A 16,186-nucleotide genomic window follows, 5' to 3' on the forward strand; every position below is an offset into this window, starting at 1 on the left:
AGCCACAATGGGATGTTGCATAGTGAAAGATATGTGCAAAATCAATGTTGCTGCACATAATTTGTTGTGGTCATACAAGAAAGGGAAAGCAGCAAAGACAGGATCTTAATGTGACAACTTAACCAAATGTTTTGGATCAGCCAGCTGGACAAGCCAACAAGGAGCTCCTTAAAAAAATAATTCCTTCCCTTCTTTGTAATCTCCTGTTTTACTTTTTCCACTGCCCCACCATGCCTCCCTCTGCTGTGCTGTCCCATGAATCTTTTCTCTCAGAATGTCCCCATTACACAGTTTCTCCATCACCTCGGGCCCATGCACTTGGAGAGACTTGGAGGGGTGGGGGGTCTGATGAAGGCCGCCTGTTTTCCTCTAGACAGAGCAGTCTTTCTTTGAGTGTGCATTGTTTCTGAAGAGATTGTTTGTTTGGTAACCATTGGAGACCAGTCTGCTGTAACTGAAGAATCAAACTGTTGAAGAGAAAATAAGACGTTCTTTTGGCCTTTTTGAGAGGTTATTAAGTGCAGTGGGTATTTGAACAGTCAGCAGTGACACTATTTCATCAACTGACATATAGTGTAGTTTTATTCAACACATAATGTGACTCACAGCAAGCTATATGTCCAGATGGTGTCTTTACTTTTAATGTATATGCTAAATAAACATGCTAATAGTCTTAAAGCTTGGATACGGATCTAACTATTCAAGGAGGTATAATCCATTTATTACAAAAAATTATTATTGGTGGTTGCTATAGCTGATTCCAGAATAAGGTTGCCGAAAAGATACCCTGATTCTACTTGATATAGTAAAACTAAATACTAAATACAAAGCAATACCACTTTGGGGAAAACACTGTTAGAACAAATTTGACCTTTTACTTAACAGTTTTGGTCTACTATACCTACTATACCTGTGGCCTTTTATGTGAACAAACTTTTCATAAATCAGCTGACCCATGAAAAACAATCTTTTAGCAACAACGCAGTTTTCCTGTGGAATGATTACAGCGATTTGCCCAACAACATTTCCTCTAACAAGCTAAGTTCATTGCCAGAAGTTCACAGTGTCACAACTATGGAGGGGAAAACATTAATTGCAAGTCTAGAACAATGATTCCAAAATACAAGGTAACATGAGGCCAAATATATGATAAAACTTGCATGCATGTTTGAGGGATTCTACTAATCTACAGTCACCAGGCTGAAAAAAACAAACAACAAATAAACAAAAAAACAAAAATAAACTCAACTTGGCAAGTGGGCACCAGCTGTATAAATGCAGTCGTTTTTGTTTACCCTGATGAAGCGTCGAGATTTTGACTGAAAGGAGATAGGGCTATTTAAAGACACACACCTGTGACTAATAAAAACAACAGCTGGAAGCTCGACTCCTGAATGCCCAAATGAACAAAGATTAGTCTTCTTATCCAACCACTATATATATATATATATATATATATATATATATATATATATATATATATATATATATATATATATAGTCAATATTAAGATTGATTACTTCAAATCAATCTTTCTGAATGATTAAGTAAAGTTGAAGTGACATAAACAGTCAAATAAAAACACTTTACTTTAGTATTTACTTTTTTGAAGTATTGACTGAATTGAAATTATTTAATTTTGCTATACACCCCTACTCGTCACTGCAGTTTTAACACAGAAATGGCAACAAACTAAACTCCAAACAAATACAAATGGTTTGGCGTGAATGAGGGCAGAACAGATAGTGACTGTAATTGCAGTGTGTCAGCTGTCGTCACAGTTGTTACCACACATTTCGAAGCAGCAGGACGAGAGGGTCAGTCTTTCCTAAACCTCGCAGACCCCTCTACTTTAGTCTCTGCACCGTCATGTGTTGTACTATGACCCGGGACAAGGCCAGGGGGACACAGTGTGACCGTCAGCAGATCACACAGAGGACTACCGTTTCAGCACTCAGACCATTCAATGAATTTCCCAAGGCTGAATGTTGATTTTCAAAAGTATTGATACACAGATACTAATAGATACTAAAATCAATACAGAAAAATAAATCACATAAATGTGACAAAATCTGACCCTTTCTGAATAGTCTCAATCTACTACAGACCTAGTATGAGGCCATAAAGTACTTTTATTCTGTGTTGAAAATTACTATTGTATTGTCTAAAAGAAAAAAGTTTTTTGTATAATTATGGTGGTATCCAAATCCGTATCAGTTATCAAAAGGCTAAAGTATCAAGCCTTCTCATTGAAAATAGAGTTTATTATTGTGACAACAGCCTAGTAGAACAAGGCTATAATAGATACAGAAATGATAGAAAATAGAATTATTATTATCATTAATGCTACTACTACTACTACTACTACTAATACTACTACTACTAATAATAATAATAATAATGATAATTAGACAAAAAGTAAACATCTTCTTGTATATAATAACTCACTTAAACAAAACTTTGAATAGGTAGTGTTATACTGTTATTCTGTCAGTTATATATTTTATATTTAGATGAATCCTACTTTATTTTTGATACTTTAGCTGACTATGACTGCCTATTTTTAGTAGACTCGACTGTATTACTACATTACTAAAATTACTAATATTATTTTTGTGTCTTATGTGTTTGCACTAAATCATTAAAGCACATTCCTGGTCTGTGACCTTTGTTTGTAAAAGGTCACTATCATATTCCTGCATCCCCCATATAATTACTTACTACAAAGATAATTTTTCCCCTCAAAACATGCAGGGCTTTACATATTCATTCTGCCTGGTCACTGTTATTCACTAGAGTTGTTACTAAACCTAAAAAGTGTCAAGTTAAGCTGCTTGAATAAACCTTTTGTGAAGACGTTTTTTTCCAGACAGTCGTCGCCTTAATGAATACATGATACAGTATCTCCTAGATCCTAGAACCACCATGAACTGACCTTTGACCTCATCAGTCAGCAGCCTTGAATGCCCACACACAGTCTGTATATTAAAGCTTGGAAGTAAATTGTAACTTGTTATTTACTTGGGTTATCACAGCAACAAGTCAAAATCTCTCTTCCAAATTAAATTTTTTTCTTTGCTTTAATGAAAACATGATCTGACTCATGTGAGGGCAGCTGTGGCGCATAGAGGGGCCTGTACCTGGCAAAAACACCTTTTGCAAGGTATGGGATTATATTATCAGTAACAACAATGGTATTTCAAATATTTCATTGGTTTATATTATATATCACTAATATTAAAAAAAATAATAATAATACAATCTACATACGAACAGTGACAGGGTCAACATGGCTTTGATATAATGCCGGGGTTGAGCGTGGGGGAGTGTGTGTATGAACATTCTTTGGAGCTGAGTGCATCTACACATGGAAATCATTACAGATACAAGAGAAGAGACTCCAACCTGACACAGATCTACAGAGCTGACGAAGCAGCCGCTGAAGACAGTAAAACAGATTTGTAGTTTTGGCTGATGTAGGCCCACAGGTACATGATTCTTGTAACAGGTTTCATGCATTGGGATCAGGAGCGTTTAGACAGAGCTATAAAAATCTAACCACGAGGAGTCACACTCAGGTTAAAATATCAACCATCTTCCAGATTTAGATCAAATAAAATATGTGTTACAATGGCTATTTATAAATACACAATGACATATAAGTCAATGTTATGGAGAGATAAAATGCTAATAGTTTAAATACATCTGCCCCTATTTAACCCGATGGAAAGCACCAATGACTGTTCATCGCGGCAAGTTTTACTACGGTTGAGTGAGAGCTTGTGCCAAAGTGAAATCCGGCTCAGCTGATGTCTTTGTGGTTTCTATTCAGTGGGTCTATTTTGAGCAGCTGTCGGCAGAGGCACAGCAGAGCTCAGCTGTCCCCCCATCAATCAGCAAACAGTACCCTGCCTGGACCCCAAGACCACACTGACCAGAGACCAGCCACAACATGGCTGATTCATAGAAGCGCTGACTACTTAAGAGAATGCAAAACAATTTATTGTTTTTAATATTACACCATAGGGATGTATTACTAAGGCTTTGCTGGGGTCGAATATCCATTTTTCCCGGAGAAAATAATAATAATTGGAAGACATGGCCCCCTAAAAGTCAGAATCACTCATAACAGTTGCTATAAAAGACCAGAGATTTAGAAAACCAGTAGAGAATAAGTTTTCTCTCTTTGCTCATTAAAACAATTTAACTACAAATTGTTTAGAAGTAACTACCATCTTGTTACTGTATATTTCATTATGCAAGAATGGTTCATTTGCAACTAAAGGGAAATTGGGCTTTGCTTTTTAAGAAAATAGCCTGTTATAATAGATAACAACTACAGTATTATAACTCAAATAAAGGAGAGACATTTTAAGTGCTGAAATAATATGGTGTATATTTCACAGCTTCATAACTGACTCAATGAGAATGATTTTCGCAGTTTCCAGCAAGATAAGTGTACTGGGGTCGAAAGCCTATTCACTGGTAAAACTGTGGTGGGGTGTTAGAAATAATAAGTAAAGACTGACTGAACATGACAACAGTAGGCTATAGCCATCTTTAATCGTTCATGCATTATAACTTCAAATAAATACAGTGTTTTTGACATTTTAGAGATATAATGTCAAACAACTGTTTTCTGTGTTCTTGTTATGAGGCAGAAGAACTCTTCAAGGATGTCCATGCCAATGCAGTCAACTTAGTCTCATCCACCTCAAGACTTGAGTGTGGAGGAGACAGCTGAGGCTGACAGGCAGCGTCAACAGTGCCCACAGTTGTCCTTCATTAGACCACAAACCCATGGCAGCAGCCTCAGGCACAAACCACTAACCCAGCTGCAATACACTAAGGTTTATAAGAGACTCAGTGAAAGACTAGGGCCAGTCTATCAGCAATTTTCTAAACTTTGATGCACATAGCTTTTGGAGGATCTGAGAATGAACCATATTCCCAAGTGTGGTCTGTAATGACGATAATCCCTTCTACCACTATCTATAGACTGGACCTATGTGACATAAACATAAAACCAGCATCAGAACCTACGCATAATATAACTTTTTACTAGTCTCGTGATAGACTGAAATAGCCTAATGCGTGGGCACATGTTACCTCTTACTACTCACGTACTCACCTATAGACACGAGCTTTATGTGTTCCCTTTCTAAAAACTCCAGCGCCACGGACACGTTTTCCAGCTTCATCTGCCTGAAGTTGGGTCTGGCGTGATACTTCCGATACATCTTCTTCTGACTCAGCACCTCCAGCAGTCCGATCAGCTTGAGGCCGTCGCTCAGGTCTTTCTGCAGGTCATTGATGCGCTTGTTCAGGCACTTGAGGTGCTCGTTACACCACCTGGTGAACGTGTTCTGTTGGATCTTCTTCCACGGTGCGTCCTCCGCCAGGTCCTTCTCTGTGGCAGGCATCTCTTCTTCCTCCTCGTCGCCGATGTCGGTGCCCTGGTAAAAGAGCGGCTGCTGCGGCTCGAAGTAGCTGCCGTTATTCATCATGGTGCCTCCCTTTTATAGCTCGAAACGGAGTGAAAAACCAGAAAAAAAAGAAGAAAGAATAGTCCAAGGAAAAAAGTGGAGCAAAGGGGCAGTGACGATCCAGTTCACAGTTGAAAACTTTAAGAAAGTTAAAACCTAAACCAAGGACACTCAACTAGTCCTTCCAGCCGGTCGAGTCATGTGGGAGTTCAGATGAGAAAACTAACCAGAAGAATGTAGGTTCTTTCCAGTGGACACACTTGGCGCTCGGCGCTGAGGCGCAGCGTGTAAGCAGGGACTGAAGTGCCCTGACAAGCTGACGCTTAAAAATCTGCCGTCACTTCACTGGACTCCCAGGAATGGCCCGTCCATGACCATATAAAACTCCACCCGGGCATCCTCTCTAAACCCACGGAGATACGGAGACACGCGCCCATTGGGCAGAGGAGCAACACGTGGGACCTCCGGGCTAGCACCACTCCCCTCCACCACCCTGGAACCCAACCCCAGGAGCAGGGAGCTCCACACCGAAGCGACACCTCTGCGTATTTTAGGAGCTCCTGACCCAGGGAAGGGCTGTAAGAACCGTTCATTAACTGTGAAAAGAAACATGATGTCATCTGTGTTCACCGACAGCCTATAGTCTTTAAATTTAGGCTTTGTATAAACACTAAACAACAGGGAATTAGTGGCCTTTTATGAGTAGCAAGAGGATTCCATTTGTGGACATAATTTCAGGGTTAAAGTGACCAAAGTATAGCCTAGAAAAGATGCATCTCCAAAAGTCTATGACTTTTTATTAGGCCTATTCATTCATTTACAACAATGTACATAACAAAATCACCAATCTAAACAGATGGAATAGATATCAAAGCAATATCATCATAGACACTCGTGCTGGGTCCCATGATTGGAGTTCAACCACAGTATTACACAAGAAAAAGACCAAGAAAACTACATAACTTATTTCCTTGGACCAAACAAGCAATAAAGTCACTATGTGGATTGGGATGCTCATGCTACACTCAGGCATGGGTCATGCAGAATCACTGCGTAACATGCAACAACTAAATGCTAATTTTCCATAATTTGAACTAACTACATTAGGACCATTTTAACATGTGGCGTATGGCAGCTGGATTCTTGAGAAATATGCAAACATACATAATACACATACAATATTCCACAGAAGGAACGTAACTTAAAATAAAAAGATTCTATACAAAAACACATCTAGGGACTGTAACAGATTTTTCTTACAAGAAAAATATAGCCTACATGATGTAGATTAAACTTCAAAAGATTACTTTATAGAATTTAGACACTAATTTCATTATAATGTGTGATACACAATTTCAGAAATGTTATTTACACTTATCTGTCATTAGTAATTTATATTAAATGTAGGAGTTATTTTTTACTTCAGTGTAACTGGTGAACAAGGGAAATGGAAATTCAGACCTTACTTAAACTAAACAACTCCACAGTGATTAATTTAATTGGCCAAGTTCTGATATCTGCCGATATGTAAACATTAAATAAATAAATAAATAAATAAATGAATAAAACTTTTGTGTAACTTTCCAAAAAATATTAGTTCAAAGATGTATATCAACATTTCAACATGACTTATTTACAGATTTGAAAAGTATATATTTTTAAAAGTAATTACCCTGAAATGGATAATACATGATCCAAAGAAAACCAAGGCCTAAATCTGACACAGTGAAACCCGTCATCATAAACAATCTCTTGATGAAAACAAAATTGATTGTATTTATTCATGCTACTAGGTCAGTGTAAACATTAAGATATAATATCAGACCTATAAAGTGTTCAAAATACAATGTAAAATACAGAAATAAAGCTATGTACCCAGTTTTTCTTGCACATTTAATTGCTACAAAAATGAATGGAACATCGTGACAACTACCATGGTGTGCTCTCCTCTGAAAGCACACAACAGTGCAAACTATTTTCAACAATAAGGCTAAGTATTTTGAACCCCTGTAGTTTGTAAAAATATTCAAAAATAAAAGCCACTAGCCTTAAAATTCTATTCAAATTAATTGGATTATTACGGTATTATATATAAATAACTATATCAGTACTGTGTTTCATGTAGAGGTGCAGATTATTGCCCTCTAGTGGTAAAAATAATTTCATATAATTAGAGGTTTGTGCAAATTAAGTCTTGTAGTTGACCTTGATCCCATGTTTGTGGATATTTATGTAATTTAAAATCACCAATCCGCTGTGCAAAAATAACGTTGCCTTTAAGACTCCTGTGGGCCCCAGATCAAAAGTGTCCTCACCAGTGGTGCACAAACGGAGCAATGCAAAAAGCAGACACACAGTATTTAGGGCAATGCGCTTGATGATACTTGCTGGGTCTCTGTTTTGGGTCCTCAGGTTCTAGTCAAACTGGGGATGACCAGAGCTGCAACTGCTGCCACAGCAACCACTGCCACTGTCAGCGTCCAGCCTTCAGAGTCAGTCTGCAGAAAAAAACATCACAACCGTGTTAGGATTGAAAGTGTCAGCCGTTAATGCATATGACAAACTATTACTTTTAATTTTTTTTTTTTTTATTTCATCCACTTAAAGAAAGGTTTACTGTTGGTCAGTGGTATATATTAGTCTTGTTTATTGGGATATTTTGCAGCATTGTATCGTACTTCAAAATCTTTTATTGTGACGGGTGTAAATGCAAGGTGATGTGTATGCACAGGGACCACATTTTTCTTCCATTTTAAACATTACAAAATCAAAAACATACAAAATCAAGGTGTTGTAATTGACTTTCATTTGCAAAATAATATATTTTCTAGGCTTCTCTGAATAGTATGGCTGCTAAGTAACAATTATAGAATAGATTGCTTTCATGGATTTGATGTCTTAAATTTTGATAGAGGCCAGATGGGAGATTCACCAGTTTTGTATGATACAGTCAAACTGAAAATCCATAAATGTTGAACAATATCAAACAGGCATGGGCCCCAAACATACTAATGTTGCATCTTAAACAAATCTTCAGCATTTTGACAGTTAAAATGAAAAATCTGACCAACAAAATCTGACCTAGCTTAATTTTAAACAGTTAGGCATTCAAGAATATAGTGATATGTGATATGAACTCAACCTTTTCATGGGTTTCAGGCAAATTCTTCCTTCCTGATTTGTAGAATTTTCTGAGGACCATTCCTCATTCAAACGACATAATATTTTGATTTGAATTGTGCTATTGTTATAACAATGGAAGACTGCTTCCGAATCAAATCATTCAAATCAGGATTCCTTATGCCTGAAACTCATTAACTACCTTATGTCACATTTGCTGTTCATGTCCAACCAGAAAGTAAAATTAAATACGTCATCAAAATTGTCTTTAGAAAACTACAGGGTGGATATAAAAGTGCCATATTCTCTATATTTTGAGTATAGCTGTCAATAATTATTGGAAAAATATCTCTGGATTAAGTTTGTTTTGCACACTGGACAAATTAAGTATGTTCATTTCCTCATACTATGGAATAAAGAACAGAAAATGAGCTCTTAAGGCCTTCAATTGTTAGCACTACAGAAGCCCCCTGTCCTCCTTCTGTGTAAAATGACAAAATGTTTTCAACACAAAAGAGTTCAACAAACTGCACCCCATAGAGAAGTAAGGACAAGGTCATACCTGGTCCCCTCTATGACGCCAGCTCCTCCCACCAGCACCAAATCAAGGCCACTATAACAATCATTCCTATGAAGGGTATGGAAAGAACAGGGGGCTCACACGGACGTGTGCTGGTCTGAAGAGAAGACAAAAGGAGGAGTGTAGGAGGAGATGCGGAGGAGGGAGCGGAAATAAATAATCACAAAAAATTGAGGATGCAATGACACAAGCAAACAAGCATGCAAACAGTTAAAAAAATAAATGTTTAGTCAAAGAATATTAGTGACACTGAATGGATCTGGAAATAAAAGGTGCATACAATGGTAATATAACACAGCAGCAGAGAACAACAACAAGGGGTCATTTCTGATAAAAGTCAAATGTAGGAAAAGTGAATGGTGAGTTAATGAAGGGGTGTAAAGTAAAGAGTGTCTCTGCCCTTCAAGTCTCACATTGTTCTTCATATTGTTTCAACATTTAAAACATACCACTAACAATCAAGCAAAAACACCCATGCCCAGTGAAGACAGGTTACACCAAAAGGCAATGTATTGTAAAAAATGAAAAACCTAACGAAGAGGTGAGCTTTGGCCAAGCCTATTATACCCTTTTTTTGGTTGGGACAGTATAGCATAAGATGTGGTGAAGAGAGGAAGGAGTCATTAAGCAAATTCTGTGTCATCGTCAGGAAGTGTTTTCACAAAGCTGATGCAGGAAATGTGCCATAGGGGTGGGCGATATGACAAAAAATAATGTATGGCATGTCTTACAGCCTAAGTCACTATAGCCTCACTTTAATAGCTTTATACTGTAGCACCCTAAAAAGTTATTAAAAATATTTGCATGTTCAAAGGGTTTATGCCTCACTGCTATTTTTTGCATGGAAGATCACTTCAGGGTCAGATCACCTTTAATTTTGATATAAAATCGCCCACCTCTAATGGGCCATAACACGGCCAAGCATATTTAAACAACATGCAAGCAGTCACATTGCGGAAAAATTATATCAGCATGTCTTCAAGAACTGGTATTGTCATTGTTTATAGTGCTTTCTTTAAATTTATGGGGGTGGTTTATGTGGCTATGTATTTCAAGGCAAGTTATTACTGTTTAGAACCCACCTGAGTCTTCTTGCCTGCTAGTTTTTCCAGCTGGGTCTTGCATCTGTGTAACTCCTGCTCCAAAGAGGCTCGCTCACATTGACTGATGTCATAGAGCTGCTGCAGCTCAGCTAGCTCCCCCTTTAAACTTTCACACTGTGAAGGAGACAACAAACTATGACAGATTTCTCAAGTAAATCAATGCAAAACATGGTGCAGTGCCTCTGTTCTTACTTCTTTCTGTACATTCTGAGCAATCTCCTCTGCTCTTTTCAGCTGCCCCCTCAGACCACTGAGCATTTGAATGGAATCCTCTGGCACTTCATTGTATTCAGGACTGGACTGATGCAGAGTAATATATGTGTCAGATTTCAGTGGATTTTCCCACGTGTCGTTAGGGGAGCCCTCCTTTCGCACAGCCAAGTAGTCATCGTCATGGCTGTTAAATAAACAGTTTTAATGTTGCATTATAAAAAATGGACCACAGGATTAAGAACTTACAGTTCTCTTTGCTGCTTCTGCAAGTGCTCCACTTTACGACTAAGCTCTTTGTTGTCATCATCTAACGACTTGTGTTGATCTGTCAGAGTAATGACCTCATCCTTCAGTTCAATGATGTGTCCTGTTCAAAAGAATGTTTATTTATAGTGTGTTATCAGAAAATGAACTATAATAAGTATGTATGCACAGACCATGTGATTCAGTTGTGGGGCTTTGGCTCTTCATACTGATCTCAGCCTTCAGAGAGGTGATCTCCAGCTCATACTCTTGTGTGGTGGCGTACAGGCGCTGCAGTTCAGCTCTGACTCGACACAGCTCCTCCTGTAGAGAGGCGATGTCATTCTCTCGCTCTGCTGCCGCCTCCTCGGCCGCCTGCTGTAGCACCAGCACCTCCTCCTGGGCTGAGCGCAGCTCCTCCTGTACCTCCTCCAGCTCGCTCTCCTTCTCCTCCTCCATACTGTCCATCTCCTCCTGCACAGACCGCAGCTGAGCTATGGACAACAAACAGTATTATAAAAATACAGTAAGGGGATATAAAATGTTACTCCTGAAAAATTGTCACCTTGTAGCCTCTGAATCTGTCTAGTAAAACTCTCGGCCTGATGGGCACTTGCAAGTCTTTCCTCTTCTAGTAGACCTAAATGTAAAACAGTTCATGAAAATATTTTGTACTTTGTAATTAAAAGAGGCATATTGAGGAAAATTGACAAGAGCTTTAATCTATATTATAACAAGACGTACCCTGCAATTCTATAAAGCTCTCCTCGTGCCGCTGAGACACTTCCCTGGTTTCTTCCAGCTCCAGCAGTAGTTGCACCACCTGGGACTTGAGCTCCTCCACCTCTTGCTCTTCGTTTTTCTCTTCTCTTTCCTCTGTTGTGTCTTCACATTTCTCCTCCTTAACCTCTTTCTCCTCCTCATCTTTGTCCTCATCCATTGGCATGTCCTTCTCCTCCAGGGACTCACGCTCTTTGGCTGTGAGTGTCTCCGCCAACATGAGAGGCTTCTCCTCCTTTAGCTCACACAGGTCACCTATGGCAAAGTGCAGACATTTGTGTTCCCTGAAACCGAGGACTACCCTACAATCACAAAGATTCTCAACTACTAAATATCTTCTCCCATAGCTATGCAAAACAATGTCCTGTAGAGGAAATTTGTGATTTAACTGATGATATTTTGTTTCCTTTTTTTCATTTTTTTACCATTTCACCTCAGTTTCAACAGAGACAGCAATGATGATCCCCATGATCCTTCCTGCTGTCAATGTGGCTGATTCTATAAATTAATGACCTTTTCCTATCTAAACTACATTATAACCATAATTTTCAATCAGTGCTTGTACAAAATCACAAGTGAAAGTGTAGATGTGTAGAAAGAGTTTGGACAGATTACTGTCTACAGCTAAAAATAAATAAAGAATAAAAGTGTTTAATTTTGAAGTGTTTTCAAAGTTCAATATTGAGTTCATTATAATATAGGCTTAAGTATAAAAGATGAATAAACAAAAATGATTACACGGTATCATTATATACTATATTATAATCTATATATTGAATATATGGTTAGAAGCTAAACTCAGACCAACCAGATGGATCAACAATCTCCTCTATCACTGGTGGCAGGCGGAATCCATCCATGTTTGAGCCAATGGATGAAGCACAGCTGCAGACACGGGGCACAGACACAGGCTGATGCTGTTGTTGGTGATAGGAGCAGAAACTGGCTGAGGCAAGTGGGGGGGTCCTCAGACTTGGTGCAGACTGGGTTTTCTCATACTGCAGCCAAGATATGGACAAAACAAATTAGTCCAACATGATAGTGTTTCGCAGTACCAAAACATACACAAAGACCACAAGGCTAGAGGTATTCTGTGCTATGCTGTTTTAACTTATACAAGACTTCTATTCCCAAATGAAGCTATTGCTAACATTAGCAACAAAAAGGCTATGATGTTGATCAATACATTTCAATGTCAACATTAAGAAGAAAACAAATATGGCATCCAAAATATAATCTTGAAACATTGAAAAGTATGACGCTGTCCCTTTAACATTTTATCATATAGCCTCGCTGCTTGTGTCATTAACCTGTTATGGATGTAGCTACAGTGTGTGCATGACCTTCCTTCAGAGTGATGTAAAAAGCTGCTCTGCTGGGTGCTTGCTGCTAAAGCATTAGTCTAGAGAATGTGTCTGCTGAATAACAGATGAATAAATACCTTGTTTTGTATGATGCAGACTGCAGCAGTGGTGTTGTTCCTGCCTCCCTCTCTGTGTCTTCACTGCAGACCTGTCTCTCTTGTCCCACATTTCCTCCTCAGCACCAGTGTGATGCAGAGGCTACGTCACTGAGCGCACAGACAGACGCACAGACAAACCCTGACATGAATACGTAATGAGACCCAGTGACGTGCTTTATTAACCAATTCATAGTCCAGAGTTAACACCTGCAGAGAGTTGACATTATCAACACAAAGACATATCCTTCTTAGAAAGACAAATTTATCAATCCTTAAAGGTAGCATACACCATGTAATTTTTGTAGTGCACGATCCGCCAAGCTTGTGGCCATGGAGATATTATTACTTTACTTTGCACTCTACCTTGAAATGCATTCTTACTTCAGCAGGTTTACTCTCCCCACAGATCAGATTATTTGGCCTGATGGCACCACCTGCTTCTCTCTTAGAATGGCTTAATGTTTAATGCCATTTTCTGGAACATCTCCATCAACTTACAAGCAGATGCCAGGTGGAAAAGATTACACTAATGTCAGTCAAAAGATACAAAATTGATTTATCATTGCATTTTTCAAAAGTTCCGTGGCTGTCCTGTGTCTGCGGCTTCTTTTTGCGCACTATGAGTCTAATACAAGGCTGGCAGAGTCCTGACCAGGGTGCTGACCAGAGTCAAACCAATTCAACCGTGGTCTGCTAAAGTCACAGTTTAATGCCGACACAAGCCTGGTACAACCCTTCTTCGGTCCTTGTTTAGCCCTGGTTCAGTTCTGGTAGATCCTGGATCAGACCAGTTCTGTGCTAAGCAAATATCTCTGTTTTCAGTAGTTTGCAAAGTAAACTTCACTGACAAGTGCAGGAAACGAATCAATCGCAGATACCCCGCGCACATACTTAATTGTCTAGCGCCACTCAATCTCAAATCAACTTATTAAAAGTTTTACACTGCTGAAAGCGTTACAGTATCAGCACTATTTTTTTTTTATTTTTTTTTTTGCGCCGCTCCTGTAGTTTGACTTCCACTCCCATCTTGTGAAATTAAGTGTGGGTGATGGATCAGCTGGTTCCAAAAAGTTTGGTGCCACACCCCCTGCGGGTGCGACGCGCCTGATTACAACAGAAAATGTACATAGTGCAGCTTTAAAGAATTAGAGGACAGCCTGGAGCCGACTTCACGACTTTAGCGGTATTAACGTAACCGTGGTGAAGTTAGATTCACATCAGACGTTCGATAACCAGTTACGCAACAACAGCGGAGATGTTCATTGCCTGTGCCCTGCTTGCTCCATCATGGTGCGGGGAGCTGTACACCAAAGCTCCGCTGAGTTCGCGGGTTGGGGACCGTCAATAAATTACAATTGCATTGAATGGAGTCTGCTAATATATATATATATATATATATATATATATATATATATATATATATATATATATATATATATATATATATATATATATATATATATATATATAAATGTGTTTCTCACCTTCCACGGTGGTAGGTCTCTCTCACCCTCATTCAGCTCGGGTCCTCTACCAGAGGCCTGGGAGCTTGAGAGTTCTGCGCAGTATCTTTGCTGTTCCCAGTACTGCACTTTTCTGGACTGAGATGTCCATTGTTTTTCCCGGTATCTGTTGTAAGCCACTCTTCCAGTTTGGGGGTTACAGCCCCGAGTGCTCCGATCACCACAGGCACCACTGATGCCTTTACTTTCCAGGCTCTCTCCAGCTCTTCCTTGAGCCCCTGGTATTTCTCTACCTTCTCGTGTTCCTTTTTCCTGATATTATCATCGCTTGGTATTGCGATGTCCACCACCACGGCTCTGCTCTGTTTCTTATCCACCAAGAGCAATCCCTACTATATATATATATATATATATATATATATATATATATATATATATATATATATATATATATATATATATATCTTATATATATCTTATATATCTTCCAGGTCAATTAATATAAAAGCACCAAACCAAGTTATTATAGTAGTCCTACTCCTCATCACGCACACCTTTTGGTTTTCCAAATTAACCCTTTGTGGGATTTTTAGGAAAATCATTAATTTTTTTTCAATAGCTTCTAAGGCAGATGACCTACCAACTCCAAACCAAGTTATTATAGTAGTCCTACTCCTCAGGTATCATGCACACCTTTTGGTTTTCCAAATTAACCCTTTGTGGGATTGGTAGGTCATCTCCCTTAGAAGCTATTGAAAAAAAAAACACACATTTTTAAAATAAAAAAATTCCTCAAAATCCCACAAAGGGTTAATTTGGAAAACCAAAAGGTGTGCGTGATACCTGAGGAGTAGGACTACTATAATAACTTGGTTTGGAGGTGGTAGGTCATCTGCCTTCGAAGCTATTGAAAAAAACCCACAAATTTTTAAGATAAAAAATTCCTAAAAATCCCACAAAGGGTTAATTTGGAAAACCAAAAGGTGTGCGTGATACCTGAGGAGTAGGACTACTATAATAACTTGGTTTGGTGTTTTTATATTAATTGACCTGGAAGATTTTATATATATATATATATATATATATATATATATATATATATATATATATATATATATATATATATATATATATATATATATATATATATATATATATATATTTTTTTTTTTTTTTTTTTTTTAGCAGACTCCATTAAATGTAATTGTAACTTATTGACGGTCCCTAACTCGCGAACTCAGCGGAGTTTTGGTGTACAGCTCCCCGCACCATGATGGAGCAAGCGGAGCACAGGCAATGAACATCTCCGCTGTTGTTGCGTAATTGAATATCTAACGTGTTTTGTGATACTAACTTCACCACGGTATTAACGTAGCGGAGCTCATTTGCTGAAGCCAGGCAACTTCATCCTGTTAATACACGCGCATCATACAATGATTAGCATCGTTTATAGTCTGTTTTAGTTTTACATTATCACCCTGAAGAAGCAACATCAGTAGGGTGACCAGATGTTCCTATTTAGCCTACCCGGGACAGTCCCAGTTTGTCTCCTGTCCCAGCAGATTTATCCAAAACCATTGATTTGTCCCAGTTTTATACGAGAAATGCCCCCTGGCCAATTTTTTTTGGCCAATCTGATACCTGCCAATAGTAAAGAGGCATAATATGTCATTTGTAAAATCATGTCATTTCTGTACAATACAGAAAAGCTGCTTAAAAATGACCAAAACACAAA

General features: G+C 38.5%; 1 protein-coding gene across 1 annotated transcript; it reads right to left on the minus strand.

Moving 5' to 3' along the window:
• Positions 1-7,588: 7,588 nt before the first annotated feature.
• LOC129411194 (coiled-coil domain-containing protein 136-like) lies at positions 7,589-12,341 on the minus strand. Its single transcript, XM_055161180.1, has 8 exons — positions 12,335-12,341; positions 11,491-11,781; positions 11,312-11,386; positions 10,941-11,240; positions 10,750-10,870; positions 10,483-10,687; positions 10,270-10,404; positions 7,589-7,985 (listed from the first exon to the last, which is right to left on the minus strand). The coding sequence occupies exons 2-8, from the start codon at positions 11,744-11,746 to the stop codon at positions 7,896-7,898; spliced, it is 1,182 nt and encodes a 393-aa protein (XP_055017155.1). The 5' UTR covers positions 11,747-11,781; positions 12,335-12,341; the 3' UTR covers positions 7,589-7,895.
• Between the last annotated feature and the right edge of the window lie 3,845 nt (positions 12,342-16,186).

This window comes from Boleophthalmus pectinirostris, unplaced genomic scaffold, assembly GCF_026225935.1.
Source record: "Boleophthalmus pectinirostris isolate CB_2022bp ecotype Guang Dong unplaced genomic scaffold, ASM2622593v1 HiC_scaffold_37, whole genome shotgun sequence".
Taxonomy (NCBI): domain Eukaryota; kingdom Metazoa; phylum Chordata; class Actinopteri; order Gobiiformes; family Gobiidae; genus Boleophthalmus; species Boleophthalmus pectinirostris.

Coding starts and splice junctions, on each gene's coding strand:
- LOC129411194 (XM_055161180.1), bottom strand. CDS start 11,746: ATGTTGGCGGAGACACTCACAGCCAAAGAGCGTGAGTCCCTGGAGGAG. Junction 10,871..10,940: donor CCCCACAACTGAATCACATG/GTCTGTGCATAC, acceptor TCTTTTGAACAG/GACACATCATTGAACTGAAG. Junction 7,986..10,269: donor TAGCAGGCAAGAAGACTCAG/GTGGGTTCTAAA, acceptor TTTTTTCTGCAG/ACTGACTCTGAAGGCTGGAC.